This window comes from Miniopterus schreibersii, assembly GCF_964146895.1.
Source record: "Miniopterus schreibersii genome assembly, chromosome: 15".
In the NCBI taxonomy this organism is placed as follows: domain Eukaryota; kingdom Metazoa; phylum Chordata; class Mammalia; order Chiroptera; family Miniopteridae; genus Miniopterus; species Miniopterus schreibersii.
The window spans coordinates 20,411,466-20,438,848 of NC_138115.1; the positions used below are offsets into that span (position 1 = coordinate 20,411,466).

General features: G+C 47.8%; 1 protein-coding gene across 4 annotated transcripts in view; it reads right to left on the minus strand.

Moving 5' to 3' along the window:
- SRGAP3 (SLIT-ROBO Rho GTPase activating protein 3) overlaps nt 1-27,383 on the minus strand; it is a 218,864-nt gene that overhangs the window by 20,876 nt on the left and 170,605 nt on the right. For 2 of the 4 annotated variants that reach the window (XM_081160007.1, XM_081160008.1), the window contains exons 11-18: nt 25,154-25,181; nt 20,087-20,189; nt 14,831-14,891; nt 13,067-13,144; nt 7,512-7,646; nt 4,502-4,607; nt 4,073-4,300; nt 870-949 (exon numbers count right to left, since the gene is read on the minus strand). In XM_081160007.1, coding sequence (XP_081016133.1) covers nt 870-949; nt 4,073-4,300; nt 4,502-4,607; nt 7,512-7,646; nt 13,067-13,144; nt 14,831-14,891; nt 20,087-20,189; nt 25,154-25,181 — 819 coding nt within the window. Of the gene's footprint in view, nt 1-869; nt 950-4,072; nt 4,301-4,501; nt 4,608-7,511; nt 7,647-13,066; nt 13,145-14,830; nt 14,892-15,995; nt 16,027-20,086; nt 20,190-22,575; nt 22,663-25,153; nt 25,182-27,383 lie in introns of those variants that run through there. The other 2 variants (XM_081160010.1, XM_081160009.1) reach the window with 2 other exon arrangements.

The following is a 27,383-nucleotide window of genomic DNA, read 5'->3' on the forward strand; positions in this document are numbered from 1 at the left end:
TCTACACTGGGCTGCATGATGACTTTCTCAGGCACTCTGCACTTTGCTTGCATGGATTCCTTCCTCCATTAAAAAAAAAAAACATTAAAAACTAAATTTGACAACCGTATTGGCATAAAGATGAATATAATCCAGACTGGATCATATTCATTTTCTTCTTACTTTAAAAGAAAGTAAACCATTTTAAAGTAGCCTGGGCCCTGGACACTGTCTATACTCTGCCTAATGGATATGCTGGCGCCGGGCCCATGTTATCCAGGTTTCTTATCTGCACAGTCCAGGCTCCCTCGAGACTAACCTGGCTCTTTTCTTCTTGTATAGAAGAGGAGGGAGGGCCAGTCGAGCCCCTCAGAGCCCAGGCTGGCCTTCCCCTCTCTCCCTCCTCTCCTTTGGGTCACCCCTGTTAGGCTTCATATTCCAGCACCCATCACCCTGGGGGCGCAGCTGTAGTCCAGGATCATGGGGAGCTGCTCCCAACGTGTCAGATGATGAGACTGGAGGTCCCTGACAACCCCTGTCTAGTTCATAGATATGTCCCAAGGTCTCAGCACAGGCTGGGCACAGAACAGATTCCTGGTGGGGGAGGAACGGAGGGACAAAGCATGCTTCCCACTTAGGAAACTCCTGTCACTTGGATTTGCACTTGGGCCAGCAGGACACAGAAAGGGATGAGGCTGCCAGGTGGGAAAATGATAAACAGGAGGGCACAAGCCTCTGAGGTCTTTCTGAGTCCCCATCTATTCTGGGGGACAATGTGCTGACTTGCAAAGCTGGAGGGGGTTATGTGGGCCAGCCCAGCAGTGGGCAGTCCTGTGTCAGCATGAGAGGACCCGGGCGGGTTTCTTGGTTCCAGATTTTCCCTCACTCACCTTCATCACTAGTGTGAGGTTCAGTGCCATTGTCATGGTCAACTTCGTCAATGGTCCCCGGCTCACTGTGCGGGCTGTCACTGCAAAGAAACACGGGAAGGGAACTCGTTGGGGGGCTTTGTGCCCTCACGCTGCCCTTAGCCTCCCTTGGCACCAGCCCAATCTATTCTGGGCCTTGACCCAGATCAGAACCAGGTCCACTTGATCCAGTCTTTTCCATCTGACTATCCATGGACCTCCTTCATAAGAGAAAACCACTTCCAACCCCCTGGTCAGGATGCCTCCCTGCATAACCTCCCCCAGATGCCCCCAACCCAGGAATTTCAAAGTATTGTGGGCCCTGGGCACTGTGCCTACTATGCCTAATGGATACGCTGGCCCTGGGCCCTGGGCCCATATTATCCAGGTTGCTTATCTGCACCTTGGCAAGGCCAAAGTGTTCTGTAATATCCAGAGGGCAGTGCTAAAACTCTGGCCTGTATCCTTAGAAGAACCACAGGGTAGAAAAGAAAGAAAGTTTGGAAGTGCTGTGAGTCATTTAGCCTTGCTCCCTGTCTTACAAGGGGGATGGCACACCCAGCAAAGTGGAATGAAGCTCACGAGGAGCAGGGGTCCTCAGAGCTGCCTTATGATGCTGTATGCAAAAGCCCAGATCAGTCCAGATGGTGCAGCAGGCCGGCAACCCTGATGGACAGGGTGGTAGAATGAATCCATGCCCGTCAAATTGAGTCATTAATGCACTGGGGTAATTTCACCAACCGCTACCCTCTCGCAAGATTATATGCTTCTTGAGGCCGGGGTTCATTCACATAGTCGGTCAGTTGTTTTTTCACTGAGCCATTGATTGAGTCCTAATGTATGCCGGACATTGTGCTAGGCAGGAGGGATGTATTGATGGGTCAGGCCTGCCCCCATGGGCCAGGAAATAAAACTGCAAACGGAAATGTTTTATATAGGAACAAATGAGCAGAGACAAGAACAGCAGAGGGGACCTACATAGAGTGGTCAGGGAAGGCATCTCAGTGACATTTGCAACACTATTTAAAGGAATATAGATTTTATTATAAAAAATTCTCTGTTGCCTCCTGGATAAGGTCCAGACTGCACGATGGCTTGTTTAAGCCCTCTCATAACTCGGCTCCTGCTGGCCTGCAGAGCGTCTTCCCTCACTACTTCCTTGTCACATGAAACACTCCGGACATGCAGAACTGCTTCCCACATTATTATTATTATTATTTTAAGACATATCTTTATTGATTTCAGAGAGAGGAAAGGAGGGGAAGAGAGAGAGATAGAAACATCAATGATGAGAGAGTCATTGATCGGCTGCCTAGCCCACAACCCGGGCATGTGCCCTGACCAGAAATTGAACCCCGATCTCCTGGATCCTAGGTCGATGCTCAACCGCTGAGCCACGCCTGGCTGGGCCCCACATTATTGAATGCTCCAGTTTAGAGCATTCTTTGCCTGCTCCCCATCTGGCCGATTCCAGTTCATTCTGTAGGTCTCAATTAAGCCACTATTTCCTTCAGGAAGCCTTTCCTGACCTCCGTGGCTCAGGGGCCCCACTATTCCCTCCTCCGCCAGAGCTCCCTACATCAGGGGTTAATCCTGTTTGGGGTACATCCCCCCTGCCCCAGTCCAGGGCCTGAGCCAGTACAGATGCTCAGTAACCATTTGTTGAATCAATGAATGTTGTCCATTATGATGAGACCCTCAGCCATATTCCCCTTTTGGGCGCTGAAAATGTCTCCAAAATTACCATGTAATTGATAGTTTTCTTTTCTCATGGGATGCCAGTGAGACTGAGAAAAGTGCGGTGACTGTGTATTGTTCTTTGATAAGTACAATACGATCTGCAGGACCCGTCTCAGAACACTAAATATAAATATATATATATATTGCAAAAAGAACAGAGAACTGGTAATGATTACAAAAACTTGAAAAGCTTCCCTTTGTCTAGAAAGTCTGCTTGCTGGTGGTTCAATGTTTCTGTCACAGAACAGGGACAGACTTGCTCCTTGGGCCTCACATGAGATTAGAGAGCTGTGATTAGATAACACCAGGGCCTAGGCTTTCTGTGCAGGGAAGTGTTGCGGAGAAACGAGCTGAAAGATCTCTCTTCTTTGAAGCAGTTGCCCAAATATGCCCTCAGAACTAAAGCGATTCAAGAATCGAGGAATGCTTTGACAATCAAAAGACACACTCCTGCAGGCACCTGGCTCAAAGCAGTGTGGGTAATGCCTAAATATATAGCTGGATCTCATCCTGGATTGGGAATAAAGAAAGAGTGTGAACCCTTTGACTGGTCTCTGTCAGCTGGTGTTCTGAATCTCCTGTCTTTTCCACATTTGAAGAAAATTTTCTATCTTACCACATTTAAGGCCTTAGCCTGGGGAAGGCAGTCAGCCCTGTATTTCATAAGGTTCTGACATATTTCTCCCCAGACCCGGTGTAGATGCCTAACTAGCAACTGCTGACCTGGTGTGGAGCTCCCAAAGACAGTGACTTCACTTTGCTGGAAAAGAGAACTCAGAACTCCTGGGTGGATGGGGACAATGGTAGGGAGTGTTACTCTCAGTTCAAGAGTTTGAGGTGGGGATTATCTACTTCCCTGCTGCCTGAGATGTGCTTATATCTCACCTGGCCAAGGACAGCATTTTATCTGCTAACCGATATGATTAGTTCACCAGACTCTAGCCCCAGCAAGGAGACATCATTCTTGGGCTTGAGTTGGAACATTTGGGAAGGAGAAGCTTTTTTTTCCACTGGGAATGCTGAGAGAATGGGCTCTAAATCTGGAGTTACCAGATGCCCTGAAACAACCAAGAAAGAGGCTGCATGAGAATGAAGCCAACATGGAAGAAAGCAAAGCCACAGGCTGGAGACTGCAGGACCGAGTCCTGATGATAGCTGAACCCCTGGATCCAGCTATCCCTGAAGCCATGATTCAGACTTTTTAAGTAAACCAATAAATTCCCATTTAGCTTAAGACAATTTGACTTGTATTTATGTCCCTTATAAATTAATAGTCTTGACTGATGCATGTAGTTCACGTCAGGTGTCTGTGAAGCTCAAATGAGAAAATGTGTCTGGCAGTACAGACTATAAAGCAGTGAGAAAATTAAAGGGTTTCTTACTGTTCCTGTTCAATAATAACAATGATGATGATAATAATAACATTAAGAGGAATGGAATCTTACCAATACTCTTCCCCTCCAGCCATGCATTTTTCATACACAGGTCCTTCTAGCTCCCGGGGGCTGGGAAAGATGGCTTCATGATGGATGATGATGGTTTTGATGACTTCGTTGACGTGTGCCTGGCAGGACACAGGGTCCTGCCCATCAGGAATGTGCATGAGGGTGGGCCCGAAGCAGATGGCCAGGTTGTAGGGATCCATCATGTTCTCGTCACTATACTGAGAGAGGCTACAAGACAGGAGGCACCCACAGGTCATCTGGGGAAGGCAAAGCCTCCCCCTGTGGTTTCTTTCTCTTGGGGCTCCACTCAAATCCGGGAGGGTTCCATGTTCTAAGAACAGTTGTACCTGCAAAAGTCTCAGGACCCCCCTCCCAAAGGAGGCCAGGGCTGAGTGAAAGAGGAGGGGGCCCCCTGGCTAGACAACTCACTGGTTGAGGAAAGCGAAGAGGTATCTCATGACCACGATGACCACGCGAGGAAGGGTGACAAGGATTTGTTGGATCTGGTGCACCCTCTCAGCTGGGCTCTCCAGTTCTGCAACATAAAGGGGCTTTCAGGCTTGCCCATCACCTCAGTGGGTCAAGCAGCCAACATTTGCAAGTCCCACCTCCTAGATCAGCCCATGTAGTTCAAGGGAGCCAGTTGTACTCAGTTCTGGGGACTGAAATGTGACCCTGGCCTGCCCAGTCAAAGTATCACATTGCCCTGGCCCCTGGGTAGGTCCAGGGAAGGGTACATGTCCTAATGAGAACCAAGCACAGTTGATCCTTGGGACTTAGGGTTGGAAAAATCTAGAGAGAGGCGCCCTCTTGAAACTGGGTAGGGGGAAGTGTGAAGCAGCTGGGGGATCCCAGGGAAAAAGACCCTGCCTGAAAGTGACGACAGCATAGAGATAGAGGGGACAGATTCCTGCTGGTGCCACATGAAGTCTGCGTCAGCAGGGCCCTAAACTTTTCAGGAATGTGAGCCAATACATTCACTTTTACGGATTAAACTAGTATAAGTTGAGTTTCTGTCACCTGTAACTTATGAGTCCTGATGAATACAGGTTGCCCATGTTTCATTAAACTCTTTATAAATACCAGCTACAGGACAGGCCGGCACATTGTAGGCACTCAGGAAGAGAGTGTTGAATAAATAACTGCCTCTCAAGCTATATATTGGATAAAGAGCCTGGCAGATGCTTGAGATCTCATCTCTGACTCGTTTTCAGGTCAATCCTAGACACACTGGTATTTTTATCAGTCAAGCTAGGGGTGGGAGCAGCAAATTGGGCTTGATAAGGAGAGAAAAGTGCTTTGTGGGCTTTGCCTCGTGGAGAGGAAAGGATGGTGCTAAGAAGAATGAGCTGTTGAAGCCCTGATGTTTAGCTGCAGGGCTGATGCTGGGCTGATACACAAATCCATGTCAGTTTCTTTTTCAGAAAATACGTTTTTTTCTCACAGAGCCCCTCCCTCCAGCCTCCACATTCTGTCAAACATGTTCTAATGTACCACTTCTGTTTCTCCTTTGCATCAAAGGCCCTTCATGATGGGGCTTCATCCAACCTTGCATGCCCCATCTGCTAGTCACGGCCCCTTCCCAAAGTATCTGAAGATGATTTAGAGCCGTGCTTCTCAAATGAAGTAGTAGTGCATTTACAAATATATGAGGTATTGTCTGAGGTTATCATAGTGACTGGAGGGTGCTACTGGCATTTGGGATCCGGGGGGCAAGGTGCTAACTGTCCTGAGTATAAGTAACACACAACAAGGCACTGCCCATTCTAAATGCCAATAGTGCCCCCTTGAGAAACTCTGTGCCAGGCCACTTTGTCCACCACATTGCTCTCACAAAGGATTTGGCTGCCCCTGGGCCTTTGCACACACTATTGATCTCTCTTCTCTGTTGGGCACACTCTAGCCTACACCTTCAAGGTCTGGCTCCAGTGATCCTTGCCGAAGCCTTCCCACAGAGTTAAAGCTCTTGCACCTTTACTGATTCCATTGCCCCTCCACGTCCTCAGCTTCAGTCATCGTGCCCTACCTAGTACCACCTCCACTATTATTTATTAATTTATTCTTAAAACATTTTAAAAAGGAGGCTTGACCTCACTTTGTAAATGAGAAACCAGGATCATTTGCCATAATTAGAAGGTAACATAAAAATAGATACAATGCAAAGAAAACAATGTTACTAAAGTTTAGGTAGACATTGTTCTATACAGAAGTTCCTGAGACTGAATTCCATCTCTCCCTGTAGAAGGGAGATTGACGCATGAGGTTTTCTCCTTGATGTAAATAATCACAGGGTTTGGGAAGGAACTGAGAAGGGACATTCTTTCTCATGGTGTGATTCAGGGTGTGATTCAAGTTACCCAATGTTATGAGCTTGTGCCAGAGGTCAACGACCTTGTCTGCTGAGGACCCTGCTTGGGAACTGGAAATACTGGCTGAGCAAGTGACACAGGGCTCAGACAAGGTTGGACCTTTGTGGCCTGGAATTTCTGAGAGCTGATCTGGAGCTTGAAGTGGGTCTGGAAAGATGAGCAGGAAATAGTATGGAGGGCAGAGGGTGGGGGAAGGGTCTTTTACACCAGGCAGGTGAGAGAGGTGAAGCCTCCCTAGGCTCCCATCAGCTCCTGGGGCACTTTCATGGCTGATCTCTCTCAGAGCACTGTGAGGAGCATCCCTAGTGAAAGTGGGTGTGGGCTAATTTTCTGTAAATCATATTAAAGAGTTTATTCCAAAATACTAAAATTCTCATATTCTAATATTAAAAGTTTATTTTAAAAACATTCCCAAAAGGTTGCCTTGGATTTTGGCATCTTGCAGTCAAGGTGCCTCGACTGGGCTCCTGCCTTCATCCACAGACATACCAGTCAAGAAGGACTCCAATGGCTAGTGATCAGAGGAAGCCCCAAGTCAACTTGTTCTCACCATTTCCCTTATTTGTTATCTTGCTGACCTGACTCCCAAACCCTCCATGGCTTCTCATTACCCAAGGGGAAAATCTCTGGAGTCCTTGCAAGGGATTCAAGGTCTTCCCCCTCTTGCTCCATTGGACCCTTCCAGTCTCTTGCACCATGCACTGGACGCAGGACACCCTCCTGCTCGGCCCACTGGTCTGTGTGTCCCCGACCCTTCCCAGGATCCCCCTCTGTCCATGCCTCCTGAAGACTCAGCTCACATCACTCTCAGCTATGATCTGAGAAGCTAAGTCTTTCTCTCCTCTTCTCTTCTGAAGCCCCTTCCATACCCAGGTGTGTACCATGCCCACAAGCTCTTCCAGGATAAACCACCATATTTCCACAACTAGGTTTTAAGTTCTATGAGGACAAGGGCTATGCTGCTTCCTTCACATTGTCCCACCTGTGTGTCTAGCACAGTGGTGAGCCCATAGTGCAACCTCACTAAAGGTTTATCAAGGAAATGATCATTCCACGGGGGAAATACTTACTAATAGTCGATACCAAGTCTTGAAACCTTTCCTTAGGAAAGAGTGGGTTTTCCAGTCCTCGGAAATACAGCTTTAAAACACCAGCGACTGAGTTGATGTCTCTTTCGTTTTGATCATCCACAAGGGGGTCTTCGCCTGTGAGGAAATGGGGGTGATGATCCAGCTTGGTAAGGAGGCAGGGAGAGTGCAGACGGTGGAAGAGATGGCCCAGGCCAGCCTGGGCTGGAGGAGGCAGTGGAACAACCTCCTCAGCACAGCAAGGTTAGAGCTCTCCCTGCCAACTGATTTTGTAAATGCTCAAATCTATAGAAATGTTGTAAAAACAAAATAATGACCACCCATCACCCTTCACTTACACTCATCAATTTACGCTCATCCACTGACACGCACGCTGCTGCATCTGCTTTCTCTCCACTGGGGCGCATGGTTTACACTCCTCCTAGCAACCCAGGAAGACGCTTCTTTCCCACAGCCCTGCCCACGGAATGCTGACAACCTGCTGCACTTTAATCGGACAGGGCAAATGATCCCTCAGGAGAATAGCACTTTTCAATTTCAGCAGGGGCTGCTGAGCTAGTTCTCCACCAGGATGGCTTCCGTGGGGAAGGTGAGAGGAAACGGGGCGCAACCTGCCACCTCCCTGAAGGTGCTGAGAGAAGTCTGCACAATGGCTTCTTGCCCTCCTCCTGGAACAGCCCAGAGCGTGCTAAGGCAGGTGAGCAATGAAGAGCAGAACGGGACGGCCATACTTGGCTCTTTTCCCTGCCTCCACAGGAAGAGAATGTGTGTCACTGCCAGGGCCTTGGCGAGCCCCAGCATGCTGTGGTGCTAATTAGAGAGAGCCCCCTTCCTTCCTGAGCTGGGCTGTGGGGTACAGAGCATCGGCCAGAGCCACCTCCCACCTACCCTCCTGGCTGAGTGCCCTTGTGCAGTGCCCAACCTGAATGACTGTATGTGGCAGCCAGGACACCAGTGCTCCATAGAAGGATCTCTCAGATGTTCCCATGGGGAGAGAGAGAATGCTTCCCCCACAAGACTTTCTCATGGGGAAGAAAGAGAGAAAACATTTAAAAAATAATTTCCTATGCTGACATAGCACATTCACATATGTGATCTCTCTTAATCCTCACAACAGCATCGCAGGCACTGAGGGAGTCATGGTTCCAACACCACCACTCTCTGCTGTGAGAAAGCTGAGGCCCCAGCAAGTGAAACAACTTATCCACATTCACAGAGTCAGGAGCAGATACCAGCCACTCCCGGATCTCATACTACCTGGGAGATCACCCTTCTTCTACCCTTTCAATTCTGTCTGTCTGCCTGCCTGCATGCATCCTATCTCCCTCCCTCCCTCCCTTCCTTCCTCCCATTCCTCCCTCCCTTCTTCCTTTACAGTAGAATCTCAACCTTTTTTTCTTTTTCAAGAAAACAGTTCCTATGAGTGTTCAACATATAGAACAAAGCTGTCTTAGCTGAACTCAGGGGAGAGGCCCAAGCCCTATCCCCTCAGCCTCCCTATCCCTATAGCAGTCCTCGGGCCCCTCTGAAGGACCATACGCGTTCTAAAACTGCACTATATTAAGCTGTTTCCTTGTTACTACCACACATTACTCCTGTATTCTCATGATGCAAAAGTGCATGGATTTTTGTCTCCATATTAACCCCCCCCTTGTTAAGTGTGATTAACACATTGACTTTATACACACACACCTCTCACTCTTGCTCTGCCTCTCAGTAGACACACAGTCTGTAAAAGGAGCCGTCCAAAAATTCCTTCCTCCTAGCCCAGGCCTTTGGCTCTCTGCAAGACTAGTCAGTTTTGGCTCCAGAAATGAATGGAATTCCAGAGCTCGAGATGAGCAGGATAGTTCGTGTGAAAGATGGCTTCCTCCAGGAGGACAATTAGAGCTAAAATGCCGGGCAAGTTGAGAGAAAGCTGTGTTCGCACTTTGCTAGCGAATGTCCTGGGGAGCTAGAATTGTTACGAAACAGCCCTTCCCACAGACAACTTTCAGCCAGGTCACCTGGGCACTGCCAGAGACTTAGGCAGGGCTGTGTCCAGGGCAGAGTGTGAACACAGTGTATGCTTAAGGGGAACCTGCTGCTGGACCGGGGCACGGCAGGAAGATGCAGGGAGTCTCTCTCACAAGGGCAGTTCTCTGTGGCTACAGGTCCACTCGAGCCTCTCCTGAAGCTCTTCAACATAACAGCTCTTCCCATGGCTCCTGGCCACACCCCTCCTCCTGGGGCAGGAAACAGTCTCAGAAAGGCCAGGTTGAGGCTAGGATGTGTCAGTCGGTACAGGCCATCACTTCAGCCCCAAATCCAAACCCTGTCTTGATCCGTGCAGAGGGGAAAGGGTCATTTGGTCTCTTTCCAGCCACAGTCCCAATAAGAGAGACCACTGGCTATTCCCTCACCCTGATGTACAGTGAGGACGTGGGTTGGTTTGTGGGGGATACAGAGAGGTGGAAAGCGGGCCTGGAAAACGACAGCAAGCAGTGGCTCTCACCAAGGCACAGCTGCGGAATCCTGCCCTTCCCTGATCTGTTCGCCAAGAGTGGCTTTCCAGAAAATTACGGAAAAGAGACAGGTGCTTCTTTCAACCATTGGATGCAGGAAATGTGGGCAAGAACCTCTGCTCCAGAGAAGAAGGGGCCACAGAAGGAGAAGACCCAGCTCTCTGAACAAGTGGTAAAAGGTCAGGTACCCCGCAGGGATTGGGGGATTTGAATTTTAGAAAATAAAAGAAAAAAACACACACAATGTACTGGTTTTGTAAAGTTCTGTCACACGTTAGAGCATGTGGGATGTGAGGAGTGGGCGAGGAGAAATGCTGAGCCCTGCATAAGCTCAGGCCACCTGGTTGTTGTTGGGGGCCGGGGGTTGGGTGGAGAAACACCGTGAGTTTCAGGAAAGGTGGAAGGAGGTGACCCAGGTCAGCTGGGTGAGGAGTCTAACCCAGGGCAGCTGGTTGGTGAATGTCAAGAAACAGAAAAAGAATAAGTGAGAAATCTGGGCCCTAGCCAGCCCAAAGAAGCCAGGAACAGACTTTTCTCAAAAAAGACATACCAGGAACGATTCTTCTAGAATAAGCCATGCTTCACTGTATGCTCAGGTGGAGCAGAAGGACAGGCCGGCAAGAGAATGAGAGTCATTTGGGAATGGTGGAGAGGGAAAGGAGCCAACTGCATACACAGCACAAAGAAAAAGCAGATATTTTTTGCAGCTGAGATTTGGGTCAGGTGATCTCTGCCCAGCAGAGCTCTGCCTGGGGTGGTCCAAGGCTTATTAGGAGCAAAGAATTCTTTTAAATTTCATATCAACCTGCAAGGCACCCACGCAAGTGACAGAAGGTGCTAAACTTAGAAAACCACATTCAAGAAGGAAAGAAAGCAGTGCTTCTGGGGTGGGGATGGCGCCCCCAGCGAGGTTACTTATAGGATGTGGGGAAGCAGGAAAATGCCAGGGTGGGCGCTCGCCAGGCTGCAGGCACCATGCAGTGAGTTTACCCATGAGATTCAAGGAATTCTGTATAATGGGATGAGCCCAGGAGGATGGAACCAGCAAAGGTTGCAGACCATGTTTCTGTTCATTTACAAAGAACAGAGGGCAGCAAAGGTGCTAAGGAGCTGGGAAAATGAAGAAACAAAGCTCTAGACTAGGCTGTCCAGTGTGGTCAAGGGAAGCTCAGGGAAGGATGAATGACGCTTCCATCAGGGATGCTGATGAGTTACCTCTTGCTTTGTGGCCTTTGCACATGCTGTTCCCTGGGTATAGAAGCCCCTTTCCCTGGCTCTTACTCTTTAAGCTTAGCTTAGGCATTTCCTCCTCCAGGAAGTCTCCTGGGCTTTGCCATTCCTCCCCGCTCCATCCAAGCTGGGCATGCTGCCCAGTGCTTCCTCCATCCTTCCACTGATCATGCTGTCTTTGCTCTCCCACTAGCAATGACGGTCTTTTGTTCCTGTGGTATTTTCAGGCCCTAGTCCAGTACCTAGTGCAGTGTAGGGCTCAATGCATTCTGCTTAAATGGATAAATAAGTGGATGAATAAAGAGTAAGAGTTTGGAGCAGGGGAATTCTGGGGCTTTCTGGTTCTAAGTGCCCAAGATGCTGGAATGAACTCCAGAACTTAAGCTCCCCAGACCCTAGGAGGCCACTGAGTACCCCATCCAGCCAAATCCTGCTCTCTATACCTGGTTCCAAGTCAGTGCCTTAGGGCCTCAGAGGTCTGTGCTGGGGGCTGTGGTGGTGACCGCCTTGGGCTAGCAGAATGCTTCCTCCATTCTGAGCTAGACCTCGGGATGGAAGTGGTAGGTTAGGGAGGGGGTGAATGTGCACAAGAGGCAGCCTTGTCAGGGGAAGCCCTGTAATAAGTAGGGAGAATTCTAGGGCTGGAACCTCAGGGGGAGGCCTGTTCGGAGCATAGCCAACAAGGAAAAACTACATACCTCCCTCCCATGGTTAGAAAAATGGATAAAAATTGCTTTGTAAAGTGGGATGTGATAGCCCCAACCAGGTGACTCAGTTAGTTGGAGTGTCATCCCATACACCAAAAAGGTTGCAGGTTTGATCCCCGGTTGGGGTATGTAAGGGAGGCAGCCAATCAATATTTCTCTCTCATATGGATGTTTCTCTCTCTCTCTCTCTCTCTCTCTCTCTCTCTCTCTCTCTCTCCTCCTCCTCCTCTCTCTCTTTCCCTTCCTCTCACTCTAAAAATCAATAAACATATCGTCGGGTAAGGATTTTAAAAAAATGGGATGTGATATACTGTGGGTAAATGGGTTTGGGATTGGGTCCTATGTAAATGTGGAAATGTTATCCTTCTAAAATGCTGGTAAACTGACAGTAGAGATGTTATAGAATGTGAGATAAGCACCTACTATAAAAAGGCAGAGGTGGATTAAGAAATGAACTCTTCCTGACGCAGTGAGTCCTTACTTTGCATGGACACAGTCACTCTCCATCTATCTGTCCCCATCAGGGAATCTGAGGTCAAGGAGGGTTACACCAAAGAAGCCACATGTGCTCCTGTTCTGGTGGTCGCTTCATTTCTAATAAGCTTCTATACCTTTGGTTAATTAAAGTGAGAACTAGGTAACCTCACTGGGGGCGGAAAAAGTGTATGGTCTCTTCCTCCTAATGTGTAGCTTTGCCAAAAATACTACACAGGAAATGAAGAATTAGGATATTCTAAAAGCCACTCAGTGTTATCTATGTTCTTTCAACTTTTCTAAAACACAGTAGCCTTTGCAGACATGTATAATCATTCCAGAGTGCTTTTATAAGGCCCTCTTTCCCAGCAACCACTGTACAGCCCACAAGAAAAAGTCACCCATGTGTGTTGGTAAATGTTTAACAGCTAATTTGTTGGAGAGGAAAAAGAAAAAGAAAAGATCTTAGTGTTTTCCCATTTCTGTGGTGTAAATACGCCCACCATGGTTGATTTGAAACTACCAAGATAAAGTCACTGCACACCACTGGCTCTAAGACATGTGTTAACACCTGCCTTGGCTTTCCCTGGCCACAAGCTTGAATTGGTCACTCTGCACCTACCTCTCTCAAAGGAATTTTTTATGTCATTCACTTCAACCTGAGATCCTGGCACTCTGAAGATCCCTTGCTGCTGGAGTCCTATAAGAAAAAACAAAAAAAGGAAAGAAAGAAAAATGCCATGAGGCCTTGAGCTCATCAGACCACTGGGGACTTGGGTGACTCACCCCACCGCTTGTCTCTTTCTCCCACCACCCTTTATAAGAGAGTCATTCCCAATGAAGGTCTCCTGGTAGAAGCCCCAAATAGCCTTTGCAATGAACTGTGGTTGGCCAAAATACTCAGACACATCCTGCTTCATATGTCTGTGTCTCTTGTCTGGGTTTGGAGAAAAAGGCCACAAGAAACATATCAAGACTGGGTCAGTGGATAACTTCCAATTTAACTAATAAGTCAGCTCAGGCAGATAAATGGTTAATGCTTGTTGCTACCGAGTTTACTAGTTGCATTGGCACCAAGGAGCTTGGCCTGAGTTTATAAATGCCATCTGAATGGAATGGCCTCAGAGATTTTGAACAAAAAGGATCAGTACCACTGTCCCATCCCTCCCTCCCCTAACACTGACATTGTCTTCCTTCAAGAAAAGCTAGATTCTAAAGCACACGCTGGCCTGGGATCGAGGAGTTTAGGAAAGATTAAATCATTAAAGAAAAACAATCTTGGTTTCTTAAGTGTCAATACAAGGCCAGAACAAAGGAGATCCTGACACCTGACCCAACAGCAATGACATACAGCAATCTATAGGGTTGAGGGAATTGAAGGGCCTCCCTCCTTTTAAATGGGGATTAAAGGGGGAGACTCTGATCCTTTTCCTGGGATTTGTTTTTTCTATATAAGACAACTCTCCACATTATAATTTAGGAAAGTGTTTACTCTTAAAAGGCAGGCTTTCATCAAAGTTTGGTTTGTACATAGCATGTGCTCAATAGATGCTTTTTTATTTCTTTCGTTAACCAATATTGACTTTCTACCACCTATGTCCCTGGCCCATTTTTGTCCAGTCACACTGGCCTTGTCCCATATTAGGCCTTTACACTTGCCCTTCTCTACACCTGGACTACGTGGCTGGTTTCCTCTACTCACTAGAGTCCTAAAGGGCCCTGGAGCCTTAATCCAGCCTTGCCCCCCTCCGGTCATTCTCTATTCTCTCTGCATTAGTTTTTTGGCATTATCACTACCTGAAATTACATTATTTATTTCTCTGCTTGTTTATTTCCTTGCCCTTCTAATTGGTAATGTAAGCTACCTATGGCTGGTACCTTACTGGTACTTGTTCAAGCCTGTACTCCCCTTGTCCAAACAGTGCCTGCTATGCACTCTGAAAAAATATTTTTGGAGGAATGAATAAATAAATTGATGAAAGCACAAGTTAAGTGCTGAGGATACCATGGTTAGCAAATCCCAGACACTGTACTTCTTTCATGGAGCTTACTACAAACTTGCAGTATTAACTGACTGGCCAACTGCATTCAGCGCACAAAGCAGAGTTCTGGGGTTGGCAGGGAGGGAGGAAGGGGCTAAAATGGTTCTCCTGCCCATGTCCTCCCTGCTCCCCAGTTTTCCTAGTTTCTGGGTCTTTCCATCCCCTGGCACACAAGGCTCAAAAGACAGCACTCAGAAGAGCAGCTGTCCTGCAAAACGTTTCCTTCTCGGAAGCAGAGCGGTGACAGGAAGTCTTCCTGATGAATTAGAATCTCATTTCCTATGAGAACAGCCTAGCACCTGTTCTGGAGAGAGCTGAAAACACTGCCCCGCGCCTGAGCTTACCGTATAAATTGATGTATCGGATGCAGCTCTCAACTACAAGCGGTATAGCTTGTCCTGAATCCTTAAGAAAAAAATTAAGAGTTTTATTGGTCGTGGCAACCACCATGGGAAAACAAACATTTTAAACACAGATTATAAACTCAAGCCAGAATATTAGTACCATCAGGTTAGTAGGAAAACAAGCAAGGAATTGCTAATCCTAAAGTCTCCACAAACAGTTAAAGTAGAAAGTCTTCAGTTATGTGCAGAAAAAGGCATAGCTATGATCATTTTAAAGAAATGCTCTGTCTTCTTACTCAGCTGGGAAGGACTCAGGGCCCAGGAGGATTGACAGGCAATCCGAAGGGGAGGGAACCCCCTGCTTGTAGCCGCTGGAGCTGGCTCTGGGAGAGTCCTCTGCCTCCCACTCCATTTTGCCCTGGCTCAAGCCTGTTCTCCCAGCGCTCAGGGACAAAAAAGCTGGGTCAAGGCCTCCTCCCAGGACTGCAGTGGCCGATGCCAGAATTAAGAACACACCATGGGAGAAGCAAGGCTGGCCCTGGGGGCCTTTTGAGCTCTGAGAAGGGAAGACCAATTCTACTCAGAATGTTACAACCTACACAGCCCAGACAGATACTTCATTTAAGAGTAAACACCTTATGAAGGAAGGTTCTAGAAACAGCTAATGTCAGCTCCTGACAACTGAGTGGCCAACCTTAGTACAAGAGGCAGAATAAAATACAATTCTAAACACCGGCATCTGGGGTGTGAATGTGCTTTCAATCATATCTTTCTAGGCTGGCCCATGCCACCAAGGGCTGGGCAAGAGGCAATTTCCTTTGGAATTCTGTGATTCGTTGGCCTCTCTGCTACTTCTGGTCACTAAAGAGCACAAAATATTTTAAAAACTTTCTTTTTTTGGGGGGGGGGGAGCAGGTTAAATTACCAGCCTCCCCAGGAGGTGAGGAAACAGCAAGGCATATGCAATATGCTCTTGTAAAGGGCATTCGGATATTTTCGGGGCTCCTCCACACCCCACCTGGGAATTCTTTCCTTGACTGACTGTGGTCAGGGAAAGAATAACCCAGACCCACCGGCAACAGGCAAGGCGGGCCCTGTTCAGAAGTCAGTACTAAAGACAGGTTCATCCAGCTGAATGGGGCTAACGGACCTTTCTAGTAAATACCTGGTTCCTGGTTCGAGCATTTCTTCTTCCTCTGATAACAAAAAATAAACAGGCAGCAGAGCAGGAGAAAAAGAAAAGATTATGCAGGAGTAAGATCAGTTAGAGTAAGCAGATCCTTCAGAGTCCGTGAACGCCAAAATGCGATGGCAGCCAGCAAAGGTCCTGGGGAGGCTGCCAGCCAGCCTGCGCGGGAGGGATTCCCTGTACCTCAGGGCCTCGTGGGAGCTTTTTCCAGTGTGGCTGCCTAGGACTGGACACCACCAGGCAACACAGGGACCTCTTTCAGTCCTTGTCACAGTGCAGGAACAGTGTGCACTGAGCCCTTCCCTCATCCCATACCTGGCTTCTCCTCAACACAGGGGTTCTTCATTCGCCAGTGGGCAGGAGCCCACCTAAGCCCCCTTAAGGTTAGCCCAGCTGCCCACAAAAAGGAGGGACACACACCTGCAACGCTGTCCCTGGAATTCAGCTCAGGAAACCTCATTCTTGGTAAAAATTGAATTTTACCAAGATCATGTTTATCATGTGCCCTCTGGATGGGTCCCAACAGGATTCCACCTGATTTCAAACTCCAAAAAGCTTCCAGTGCTTTCCTACCAGACAGCTTGGTAGTTTTTCCTGGGTATCTACATGGCTTTGCTCTCCTTCTTCTCCTGAACCCTCACCCTAGCACTGAGACCACCTCAGGGAACCCAAAGCTGAGAAAGGCTGGTGGAGGGAGGGCAGAGTCAGAATGCCTTCACCATCCTGCCTTTGCTTTCATTAAAGCCACTGAGCTGCCCATTGTCAGGGGAGCACGCTTTCTTCCCATTAGTGCAGCGGCTCATCCAGGGGTGGGTGCTGTGTCTCATCCAGGCTTCTGAGGAGGTTGAACTGAGAAAATGGAGGAGGTGCACCTTCTAGCAGGTGTCATCTGTCCACTCGCAGGCATCTCAACCACGGGAATGATCATATGTTGGCGAAACCTACCCAACTCCTACAGCTGAGCGGACAGCCTAGTCAGATGGGGCTCTGTGCACAATCTCCTATCAGCTAATGGCAACAGGAGCAGCCAGCACTTCCATGGAGCTTACTGTGTGCCAGGCAGTGCTCCAGAAACATGACGTCTATCGGCTCATCTGTGCTAACAGTATCCACACTCACTAGGTAGTAATAACCACTCTCGTTTTACAGAAACAGGATGAGGACTCCCCTCTGCCCCAGGGGAAGACCTTCCAGGCTTCAAAATTTATAATAAAAATTGGGTTTCTTTCTATCTGAGAGGAGAGAAAAATCAAGGATTTTGAGAAGGACGAGTTCAGGTGGGGCTCTAGAAATTTATTATGCATCTCCAACACTTATCTGTTCTTCATAACCTGGGGATGCTTTCTTGTCCCTCTAAACCATCGTAATCATGGAGTCCCTGTGATGTTATTTTATTGGAAAACTTTTCACAGGTTTGGCATTTCAAAGCTGGGGATTCTTAGTCCATGCAGAATGTTCTTCCAGATAGCATGTGAATCATAAGAGAAAGTTAAATTCTGTTCACAGAGGTTGAAGAATTGACTATATCACATTGCATTTTCATTCTCTGAAAGCTAATAATCCTGAGAGTAAGACCATGTCTACACACTGCCTGGGTCATAGCAGGTGTGCAAAAGAGTTTGCTGCACGGACAGTATGTGACATAAGCACAGTGTAACTATACAGAAATGCAATTGTTAAATATCTCTTTTCTCAGTCAAATAGTCCTCTGAGGGGGCTGTGCCATGGCTTGTTGCTCTGGAGTGTCCCTCTTTGGGGGCTCTTTTCAGAGCCAGTCCACCAGCCTCACTCTAGCATGTGCCTCTTGCCATTTTGTGCCTCCGGTGGCATTGCAAAGCTGAGCTCTGAAAGACCAGGGTGTCCATTCTAATACAAAGCTTGGCACCACTGACAAAGGCCATGCTACAGCCTCTAAGGAAGACTGGCCAACTGAAGCAATAGCTATATATTTAGAATAAGCACGCAGCTGCCCAAGGTGACCATCTCCAAGGGGCAAACTCTCAAGAGAAAGTCAGGTGACTTGATAGTCATGCATGTTATGTAGGAGCTGTCTACTAAGAGACTATTTCCTTAGACAGAACACCTAATTTTCCAGTCCTAACAGGTAAGAGTCAGCTCCTTCCGCGTGTTCTCACAGATCACCCATTTCCAAAGAGCTGAGCAAAGTAGAGAAGGCGTCCCTGTCTCTGAGCCTTCTTTCATTCTGTTCCTCCTTTCAGGGACTCCTCTGTCCTACTACTCTCTGCTTTATCCCTACCCTTCCTTCAAAGCCTATCCTACCCCCAGAAGCTCCCTGTGCCCTAGTGCTCACAGCTCTTTCTGCTCTGAGCTCGCACAGAACTTGTTCCCATAAGTCACCAAGTGCTCATGTGAGTCACCTTACACTTTCAGCTTTCTGAGTCGAAATCCTTTCAACTGACACAAAGCTCCTTGAGGGCAGGGAGAATAGCTTCCACGCCTTGCAGCCCCTGCTCAGTTATGGAGAGCAGCTTTTCCAAGCCCAGTGTGAGGTCCAGAGAGGAGGGAGGCTGAAGAAAGAAGGACTCTTTCAACACAGCCTCATCCTCCCCTGAGCTATGGGATGGCAAAGTGCTCACTCAGGGACACGTCCAAAAAGTAACTGTTTCCTGATGCACCCAGCAGCACCCCACCTTTTGGGACTCTATGTCTCACTCCTCTGAGGTATCCTGAAGCAGCTCCCGCTGTTCTCATTTGGGTGGTCTCACTTGCACCGCACTGTCCTTTCCCCAGAACTCAGCCCATGGACAGAGACAGTCCTGAGGTCCAGGCATCCTGCCCACCCCACCCCCGCAAGTCCTGGGTGCACCTTGAAGATGGAAGATAGAGGGCAGGGCACGGGAGCCCCCACTGCTCCAAAACCATTAGCAAAGCCCAAGAGCCCTTACTTTCCCCCTGACTGACAAGAGTCTGCTTTTCTGCAGAAAGTGTCTTCATTGGATGGTGGTGAGTTCTGAAATCGCTGGCAGGGACCTTTTCTCTTGCTCCCCCTGACTAATGTTAAGAGTGCATTTTGCCCGGCCGGCGTGGCTCAGTGGTTGAGCATCGCCCTAGGATCCAGGAGATCCCAGTTCAATTCCTGGTCAGGGCACATGTCAGGGTTGTGGGCTAGGTCTCCAGTGGGGTCATGCAGGAGGCAGCCAATCAATGACTCTCTCATCATTGATGTTTCTAGCTCTCTCTCTCCCTCCCCTTCCTCTCTCTGAAATCAACAAAGACTTTTTTTTTAAATGTCATGTGTATTTATAACTTGTCTTAAAAAAAAAAAAAAAAGAGTGCATCTCCGCTTCCTCAGTCTCTCCCCACCTGCTGCCCTCTTCAGCTCCATCACTATCTGAATTTGCCTGAGCCATTCTGTCTGGGATAACTTGATCCTGTACTCTTGGTGTCTAAGAAGCAAGAAAAGAGAAACTCACCTAGCTGAACAGCTTTTGCCTTTCCTCTAAGGTGTAAAGAGTTAACTGGGAATTCTAAAGAGACTGTCTCAGCTCTTCTCCCGAGTCCGCCAAACCGCCTAACAAGAAGCAAAACTGGGTGGGAGAGCATTCTGTCATACAAATTTTATGTCTCCTTTGCTGGTATAGTCTTCACTGAAAAAATAAAATCATGCTGTTGCCCAAAGGGATTTTCTTCGTGTTGCTTCCAACCCAACACCTCTTGGAGATGTGGGTATGAAGCCAGGTAGGGGGTTTCTCTGTCTGTCCCTTCAGCTAGTGAGAACCACAGTTCCTGAAGCAACAACGCGGGGCTGGCAGGGACCACTGCACTGGCATCTCAGCGCCACTTGGACTTCACTGGGTTTCTGCATGATCTTGCCCCTGAGAATCAGGGAAAGCAACTGGTCAGAGACAAAAGCAGCCCTGATTAGAAGCCTCACTGAAGCTAAGCGCAGGCTGCAGGGAGGAACTAGTTCGCTATAGGGCCTGGCCAAGGGCACAGATGGAAAGTTCCGGTAGATGGGGGCAGGGCTGCTGGCTGAGGGGAGCAGATGGAGAAAGGCTGCCATTACATTGGGCGCATTCGCGGACTCTGCGGCTCCCAGCAAGTACCTTAATGAACGCTTCCATACAGCCGTTAAATAGTTTATGGCTACACACTGAGAGAGGCCTAGGTCTCCTCATTTTCTGTGGTTTAGGGGGAAGACAGGGGGGCCTAGGGGAAAATGGAACAAAAGAAATCAAGAAAGCAACCAATGTAAATATACAACTGGGAATGACGCTCTTAAAACCTACGAACGGAGAACACAAAATGCAGATGGAAGCCCCTGAGCCCCCAGCACATTGGTGTCCAATGCTCCATCTGAAGGCCTTTGGATGTTCAGGGGATCTTAATTTATCCACATGTCAGGTGGGACCAACACCCATGTAACGCAGATGCATTCTAAATCATAGCAGGGAAATAATACGTGTCCAGAGAACCACTGAACCTCCTATCAGAGGCTGTTACCCTGCAAAGCTGACCAGATGGAGGGGGAATCAGGGGAGAGACATGTAATCTGTAGCCTGAGAAAGCAAGAGACTTCCAACGAAGATTGGAAGGGTTAATTTTCATTACTTTGGCTTAAATTTATCACCAAGCCTCAACTCCCAATGTACCAGGACACTGATCTTCCTAATGCCTCTTGGCATTTCAAATGCACTCGACTAATCTTTATTTCAGTGATCTAAGAGCCAGGCAATTATTATTCTCATTGTAGAGATGAAGAAACTGATGCCAAGAGGGAGGCTGCAGCTTCTTTGGGGTCCTGGGATCACCCAGGAAGATGATTATATCCTATTCTTTAGTTAAGTACACTTTGATTACAGTGCTTTCAAATCCATTACCACACTTAACATCAGCTCAATCCTGGATGTATGGCCTCCTTTTAAAGAGGCAAAAAACTGAGACCTAGAGAGGGGAACTGGCAGAGCCAGGCCCCAAACCAAGGCTTCTCTGGCTCCAAATCCAAGATTTTTCCCACTGAGCCAGTCATGGAGCCTTAGGGCACTTTATTTCCAGCCCAGGACTCGCCCTTCCCATTAACCCTTGCCAGTGGAGGACCCATGGGGTCAGGTTGAAAGTGTCTTGCTTTGCTTTAGGATCTCCATTCCCTGTGCTCCACTCTAGGCCACAGGGAGGGGAAACCACACCACAGTTCACCAGGAACAGTGAAACAGCCACAAACACTGGACCAGTTTCCAGAGCTGCTCGCCATGCATATGCCTGTGTTGGCTTATTTGCTCATCTGTCACCACCCGAGCTGGCCTGACTCATGCTGCCAGGCTTCCAGGGCAAAGGGCTCTGAGGTTAGGAGGAGGGTCCCTCACCAAAAGAGGCAGTTCATTTTCAAATGGCTTGGTGCACAATTTGGGAAACAACAAGTGGGGACCCAGCCAGGCACAGACAGTGTCCACACATGATGAGCAAAACCTGGTCCACAGGTCTTGATTGAGTTTTGTAAATGGCAAGAAATCTATGGGCTTTGGAGCCAATCAAGGTGAATGAGAGTCATGCAGCCTCTGCCCACGGGCCTTGTGCATGTCTCCTCAATGGCCCAGCCATCCTGGAAGCTCTAACCAATTTCTCCTTGGCGTTTGAGTGTTGAGCAAATGCGGCTAGCTCCAGGACATGCATGGGCAAAGACACAGTTGGGTCCAGATATCATGCCACCCAAACATCGGAACCAATATAATAGCACAGACCAAAATTTTGAAAAGAAACAACAGGCAAGATTATTTTGAGCCCATCTTGGATCTTTTGTCAATTTGGTTAGCTAAGTCCATGTCATTTCTTTTTCGTAAGTTACTTATCTTTTGGGGATGTGGGTATATGGGGCTGCTATTTCTCACAACAGATCTGTTTCTGAATTTCCAAATTCCAAAAGAGAGTGCCAAAAATGTGACACAAGGCCATAGGTTTCAAGTCTTGGAATTAGGAATAACTTGAGGATAGCAACTTTGCTACCTTGTCCTCACAGTTTTGGGTTTCTGTTTTTGAACATTCTCAGATCATTTCCTTATCTCACATGGTATGATACACTCACAACAACTCTGTGAATTAGGCAAAAATTATTAAACCCACTTTAGACATAAGGCAAATGAGCTGATGAGAGATTAAGAAACTTGCCCACAGTCATGGGAATGAATAGAATTCAGCTCTTCCTACTCCAGGTTCATGTGTGAATATGAAATTGGGAAATTGATTTTATCACAGAACATCCAGCAGTAGCATTAAATTATCTATTAAACTCCCATGGTCAGCAAGAGTAGAGGCTCTTAATGCAGGTGTTGGACACCGAATATAAAAAATCCTGGTGCCCAGCTGGTGGATTCCCTTAAAAGAAGTCTTAAGGATTTTTTCCCTTTAAGTTTATAAAATGGAATAAAGGGAAAATGGGATACTTGTCTCTATTTCTCCTATCCAATACAGAAAGCAAAGGACTGCTGGAATCACACCAGAATTTCTCGCTTTGTGTGGTGCTCTGTTCACTGACTGGAATCTCTGACAAGGAAACGTAGCTATCCCAACTTTGCATGACATCAAATCGATACCAACTTACTGAAATGCTGGGTGGGGCACAAAGTGGGGAGCAGGGGGGCAGCTCAGCCAAGGAAAGTGGGGCAGCCTAAGCCTTCCATCTCTTCTGCTGCTCAGTTGCAGAGCAAAAAGGAGAGAAAGAGAGAGAGAGAGGCAGGGAAAACAGGAACAGAGAAAGCCACAGAGAGGAAGAAAGAGAAACCAGAGACCAATGTCCCCTTTCTGCCTTTCGACCAAGATGAAAGTTAGCGTATGTTGGCAACACAGCACTTGGCCTCAAAATTATTGTGACCAAAAGGACGGTGATTAGAGTGTTCCCTAGATAACCCAATACACATGGGTGTCAAAGTCCACAATGGCGGCAATATTGCAGTTCAATGGTGGTCAGGCTCTTGGAGGCTGTGCATGGGTGTGCACTGGGTTGTATCTGCTTGGACAGAAATCTCCAGTGATTTCACCTCTAATCCAGACCACAGGGGCAAACAACCTGGGTTAGGGAAGCCAGTCTTTAGTTTGAATAACTACTGTCAAACCTTACACTTTCATCTGGCTTTGACATTGACCATGCACTTTTCAAATGCATTACTGCATCTGTTCAGCCTAAATTACAGGGTTATTATGAATTTGGGTTATAAGATAAGGTTCTTAAGTGTGAGAAAAATATAATGTATCACAGCCCATGTGCAAAAACTGGCTCATCTATGTAAGACTAGCAGTGACTTGGCTGAGGGGACCTGCTCAAATGATCGTCCATAGTGGCACTGATCTTGACAGGAAGCTGTGGAAGATATAGAGAGCTACCATATAGAAACATCTCATCCAGGGCCTTTCACATTAACTTAAAAACCATTACCAAGTTGACAATTCATTGCACAAGTTAAAAAATGATTTGTGGATGTAAGGGGAAGCTTTTAGTTTACTAACAAAGTTGCCTTTGAACTTGGCCAAGGACCAGAGTGCAGACAGCTGGGTTTTCAACTTAGTGCGATGTGTCTAAGTGGGAGGCCTAATAATCCTAACTTGGATTTCCTAGGCCCTAGGTCAAAGTGTGGAAGACAACATCTCCGTGGGCTTTATTAAAAAACAAAACAAAACAAGACAAAACAAAACCCTCAACTTTTCTCTGAGGTAGACCCTGGGACCTGGCCAAGTTGATTACAGCTCTCTCCTGTGACTTGCTGGAACAATCTTTCCCACATAAATTCTAGGAATTAATAGGAAGTAAGGGACAGCTCACTGCATCCCCCATCTGTTTCACCATTTGTAAATTTGGGTATAAAATGTGGCTTCTGTTGTTTTAGGACTATGATAACACCCTCTTGCCAGAATAAATAAATAAATAGGGGTTTGTTTCTAGGAGGTTCTTACAAAGTGACCCTGCACATCTGCTGACCCATGTACCGGAGGTCCCCGCCTGGCACTATGAATCATCCTGATGTTCCCAGACTTCCGGGCCCAGGGGAACAGCTGCACAGGCCAAGCTTCTGGAGAGCTCTCAGTCTCTGGCATCCTGGACCTGGCAAATTGAAAACCCCAGGGCTTTCCAAGCCTCTTTCGAGCCAACTCTCTTCCAGGTGAGGAGAGAGTTCAGGGTTCATCCTCTCTTTTGCCAAGGATGATAGCTTTCCAGGATTCCGGGCCACGGGGAAGAAATTTGTGGGGAAAGGATGTCATCAGGTTGCCTGGCCCAGAATGAGGCAAAGGGTACTCTCAGCCACCTGATGGAGAATTGCGGGCCTGAGTCACAGCTGAATTTATGGTGGGCAGTAGGATGGCAATTGCTGGGAACCTGAAACAGGTGGGCTCTAAGGGACAGCTTGGGCAATGACAGGCCTGCTTATGGATCTAAACTCTCTGAAAGAAGAGGAAAGGTCCAGTCGCTGAAGCCAGCCGTCAGCTACCAGCTGCTGAGTGGAAAGTGTTCACTGGCTCTGGTCTGCTCAGGGAAAAGCGCAAAGGGTAATGTGGAGCAAGCTGGAGAGGAAGCAGAGCTGCCCATTTGTTATTTCCCAACAAGGGACTCCCCATCCAGGTGCGGGTGAGGTCCAAAGCCAGGGTACGGGCAAAAGGGGCGTCTGCGCACGCGTATGTGGGTATGCGCATGCATATGCCCGGATGTGTGCAATTCCAGCCAAATCCAAAGCCTTGGCAAATGGGGACCCTAGGCTGGGACCCCTGCTTCAGCTGGGCAGTTTGCTCAACAGCCATATAACAGATGGGAAAACAAGTCAACAGCTACCCCATAGCCTCTGGCCTCTACTGGTTGCCCTCAGCCACTGCAATAAATATTACCATCCCACCTGATGACAGTGCCATCAAGGGGGGAATACGCCACTGACCCATAGGGGCTCTGAAAGCCCCTCCCCATCACCAGGCTGGAGGGGGCACAGCTTCAGTGTAAGGCTAGAACCAGCAGAGCAGCTCCAAAACACCATCCCCTTGGGACCATGGTGAAGAGCTGCCTCTGAGAATACCTCAGCCTGTCTGAGCTCTCAGCAGTGTCTGTTTTCCACCTTCCCCTCCTCTCCTGCTCCTCCCACCTCCTCCCACTCCCCACCTCAGGGCAACAGGTGAGAGAGATCAAGATGCCCAGCTCTTACCTGGTTGTGCCACATTCTGCTCTCTCCCCTGGAAACAAAAGTATATGTTGATGTTTAGTTGTTGTTTTTTTAACCAGAAAACATTCATCTTTTTCTAAAAACAAAAAACAACTGGTCTTAATTATTTGTGAAATAAAGAGCAAAATCATGCCTAAGGTATGTTCTGTTGGAAAGAACTGCCTCTTATCAAATCCCAAGTGCCTCCTATTCGTAGGGCTATGTTCACATACGTTTCATTTTTTATTGTTCACAGACATTTTTTTCAGTGATTCTCAAACTATAGTCTACTGACTGCATCAGAGTCACCTGGGACCCTTGTTAAAAATGCAGATTTCTGGGCTCTCCCATGGGCCTCCTGAATCAGAATCTCTGAGATAAGAACCCAGGAATCTATATTTTAACGCACCCCAGGCGAGTCCGTCCATGCATGCTAAAGCCTGATGACTATGCATTGCTTTATATCAACAAAGATTCATTGGCCCTAAAGTGTACCAGCCACAAGATACTTTGTCGTTGTTCCTGAACCCTGTGACCCTCCTCCCACCCCTGCTGCCTTCATTCACAGCTCCGGACCTGCTCACTTCCTTCAGTGGAAAAGAAAAATCAGTAAGATGGGGTTGGTGTTGCCTCCAAGAGACCCACCCACCTACCTGCACCCACCCACTCACCTGCTATTGCTGGTACTCCTGAGGAAGCACCCAGCTTCTGCCAAAGCCCAGGCCTTCTCCCTGTGCTCTGGGTTCCATCCTTCTACCCTTCTCGGGAGCTCTGTTCCTGCAAGTATTTCCCTTATCTCTAGCTAGCATCACCAATCTCCCTTATGGATCATTCCATCAGTATATAAACATGTTCTGGATATGTGTATGCTACTTTTCAATCTCCCCTTGACCCCATTTCTCCCTCTAACTACACCCCCATTTCTCAGCTCTCCTTTATAGCAGAATTTCCTGGTGGAGCTGTCCAGGGACACTGTCCTTCCTCCCCTCACCCCACTGCACTTGGCTTCTGTCCTCACCACTCCACGGACCCCGCTCTCTGTGGCTGAATCCAATGTCCCCTCTGCTTTATCTGACTTCTCAGCACCATTCAACTCAGCTCATTGCTCCCTTCTTCTTATAAAGCTTTCTCGTCTTGTTTTCCATGGCTCCACATTTCCCAGGTGTCCTTCCTGCCCTATGGGCTGTTCCTCCAGTGTCCCTTGTTGTCACCTCACCTGCCCACCTCTAACCTCTGAATGTCGGAATGCCCCCAGGAGGCATACCCAGACCTCGCTCCCTTCCCTTTCTGTGCACCCTCTCCAGGTGATCACAAATGCTTACTGAGGACTCCCTAATCTTATCCCCAGATCCCACATCTCCCTGCAATTCCAGATTTCCCCCTCTTTAATTTTGAACAGTATTACTGAGGTATAATTTACATATCATAAAATTCACCCACTTGAAATGTAAAATTCAATAATTTTTAGTTCCTATTTAAAGTTGTGCCACCATCACCGACAATTTGATTTTACAGCATTTCCATAACATGAGAAAGATCCCTTGTGCCAATTTGCAGTCACTCCTTCTTCTCACCTCCAGCCCCTGGAAGTCACTAATCCACTCTCTGCCTCTACAGATCTGCTTATTCTGGACATTTCCTACAAATGGAATCATGAAATATGTGGTCTTTTGCGTTTGTCAACTTTCACTTAGCCTAACGCTTCTGAAGTTCTCCCATGTAGCATAATTCAGTACCTCACCTCCTCAGTATATTCACGATGGTCCAGCAACACTGCCCTTCTTTTAGTTCTGACCCACCACATTCCTCCCCACCTTTGCATGTGCTGTTCCCTCTGCCCTGACACTCTTTCCCCAGTTTTTCATGTGGCTGATGCCTTCTCCTCTTTCGGTCTCAGCTTAAACAGCACCTTACCTTTGAGGTTTCTCTGATCACCCAGCCTAAAGAAGATCACCCCATTGTTCCTCCCTCCCACACACACACAATTGCTCTCTATCTCAACCTGAATTTTCCATTCATGGCACTTATCACAGTCATAATTCTTTACTTAATAGTCTGTTTACCATTTGAGGTCTCTCTTCCCCATAAGGGTAGGAACCTTGTCTGTCTTGTATACATAGAGGATGGACAGATGAATGGACAGACAGGGCAGGGAGGGGAGAAGTGGAGAGGTAAGGATCAGAGATGTAGGGCCTGCAGTGGAATGTCAGCACACACTCAGGCAGACTCTCCT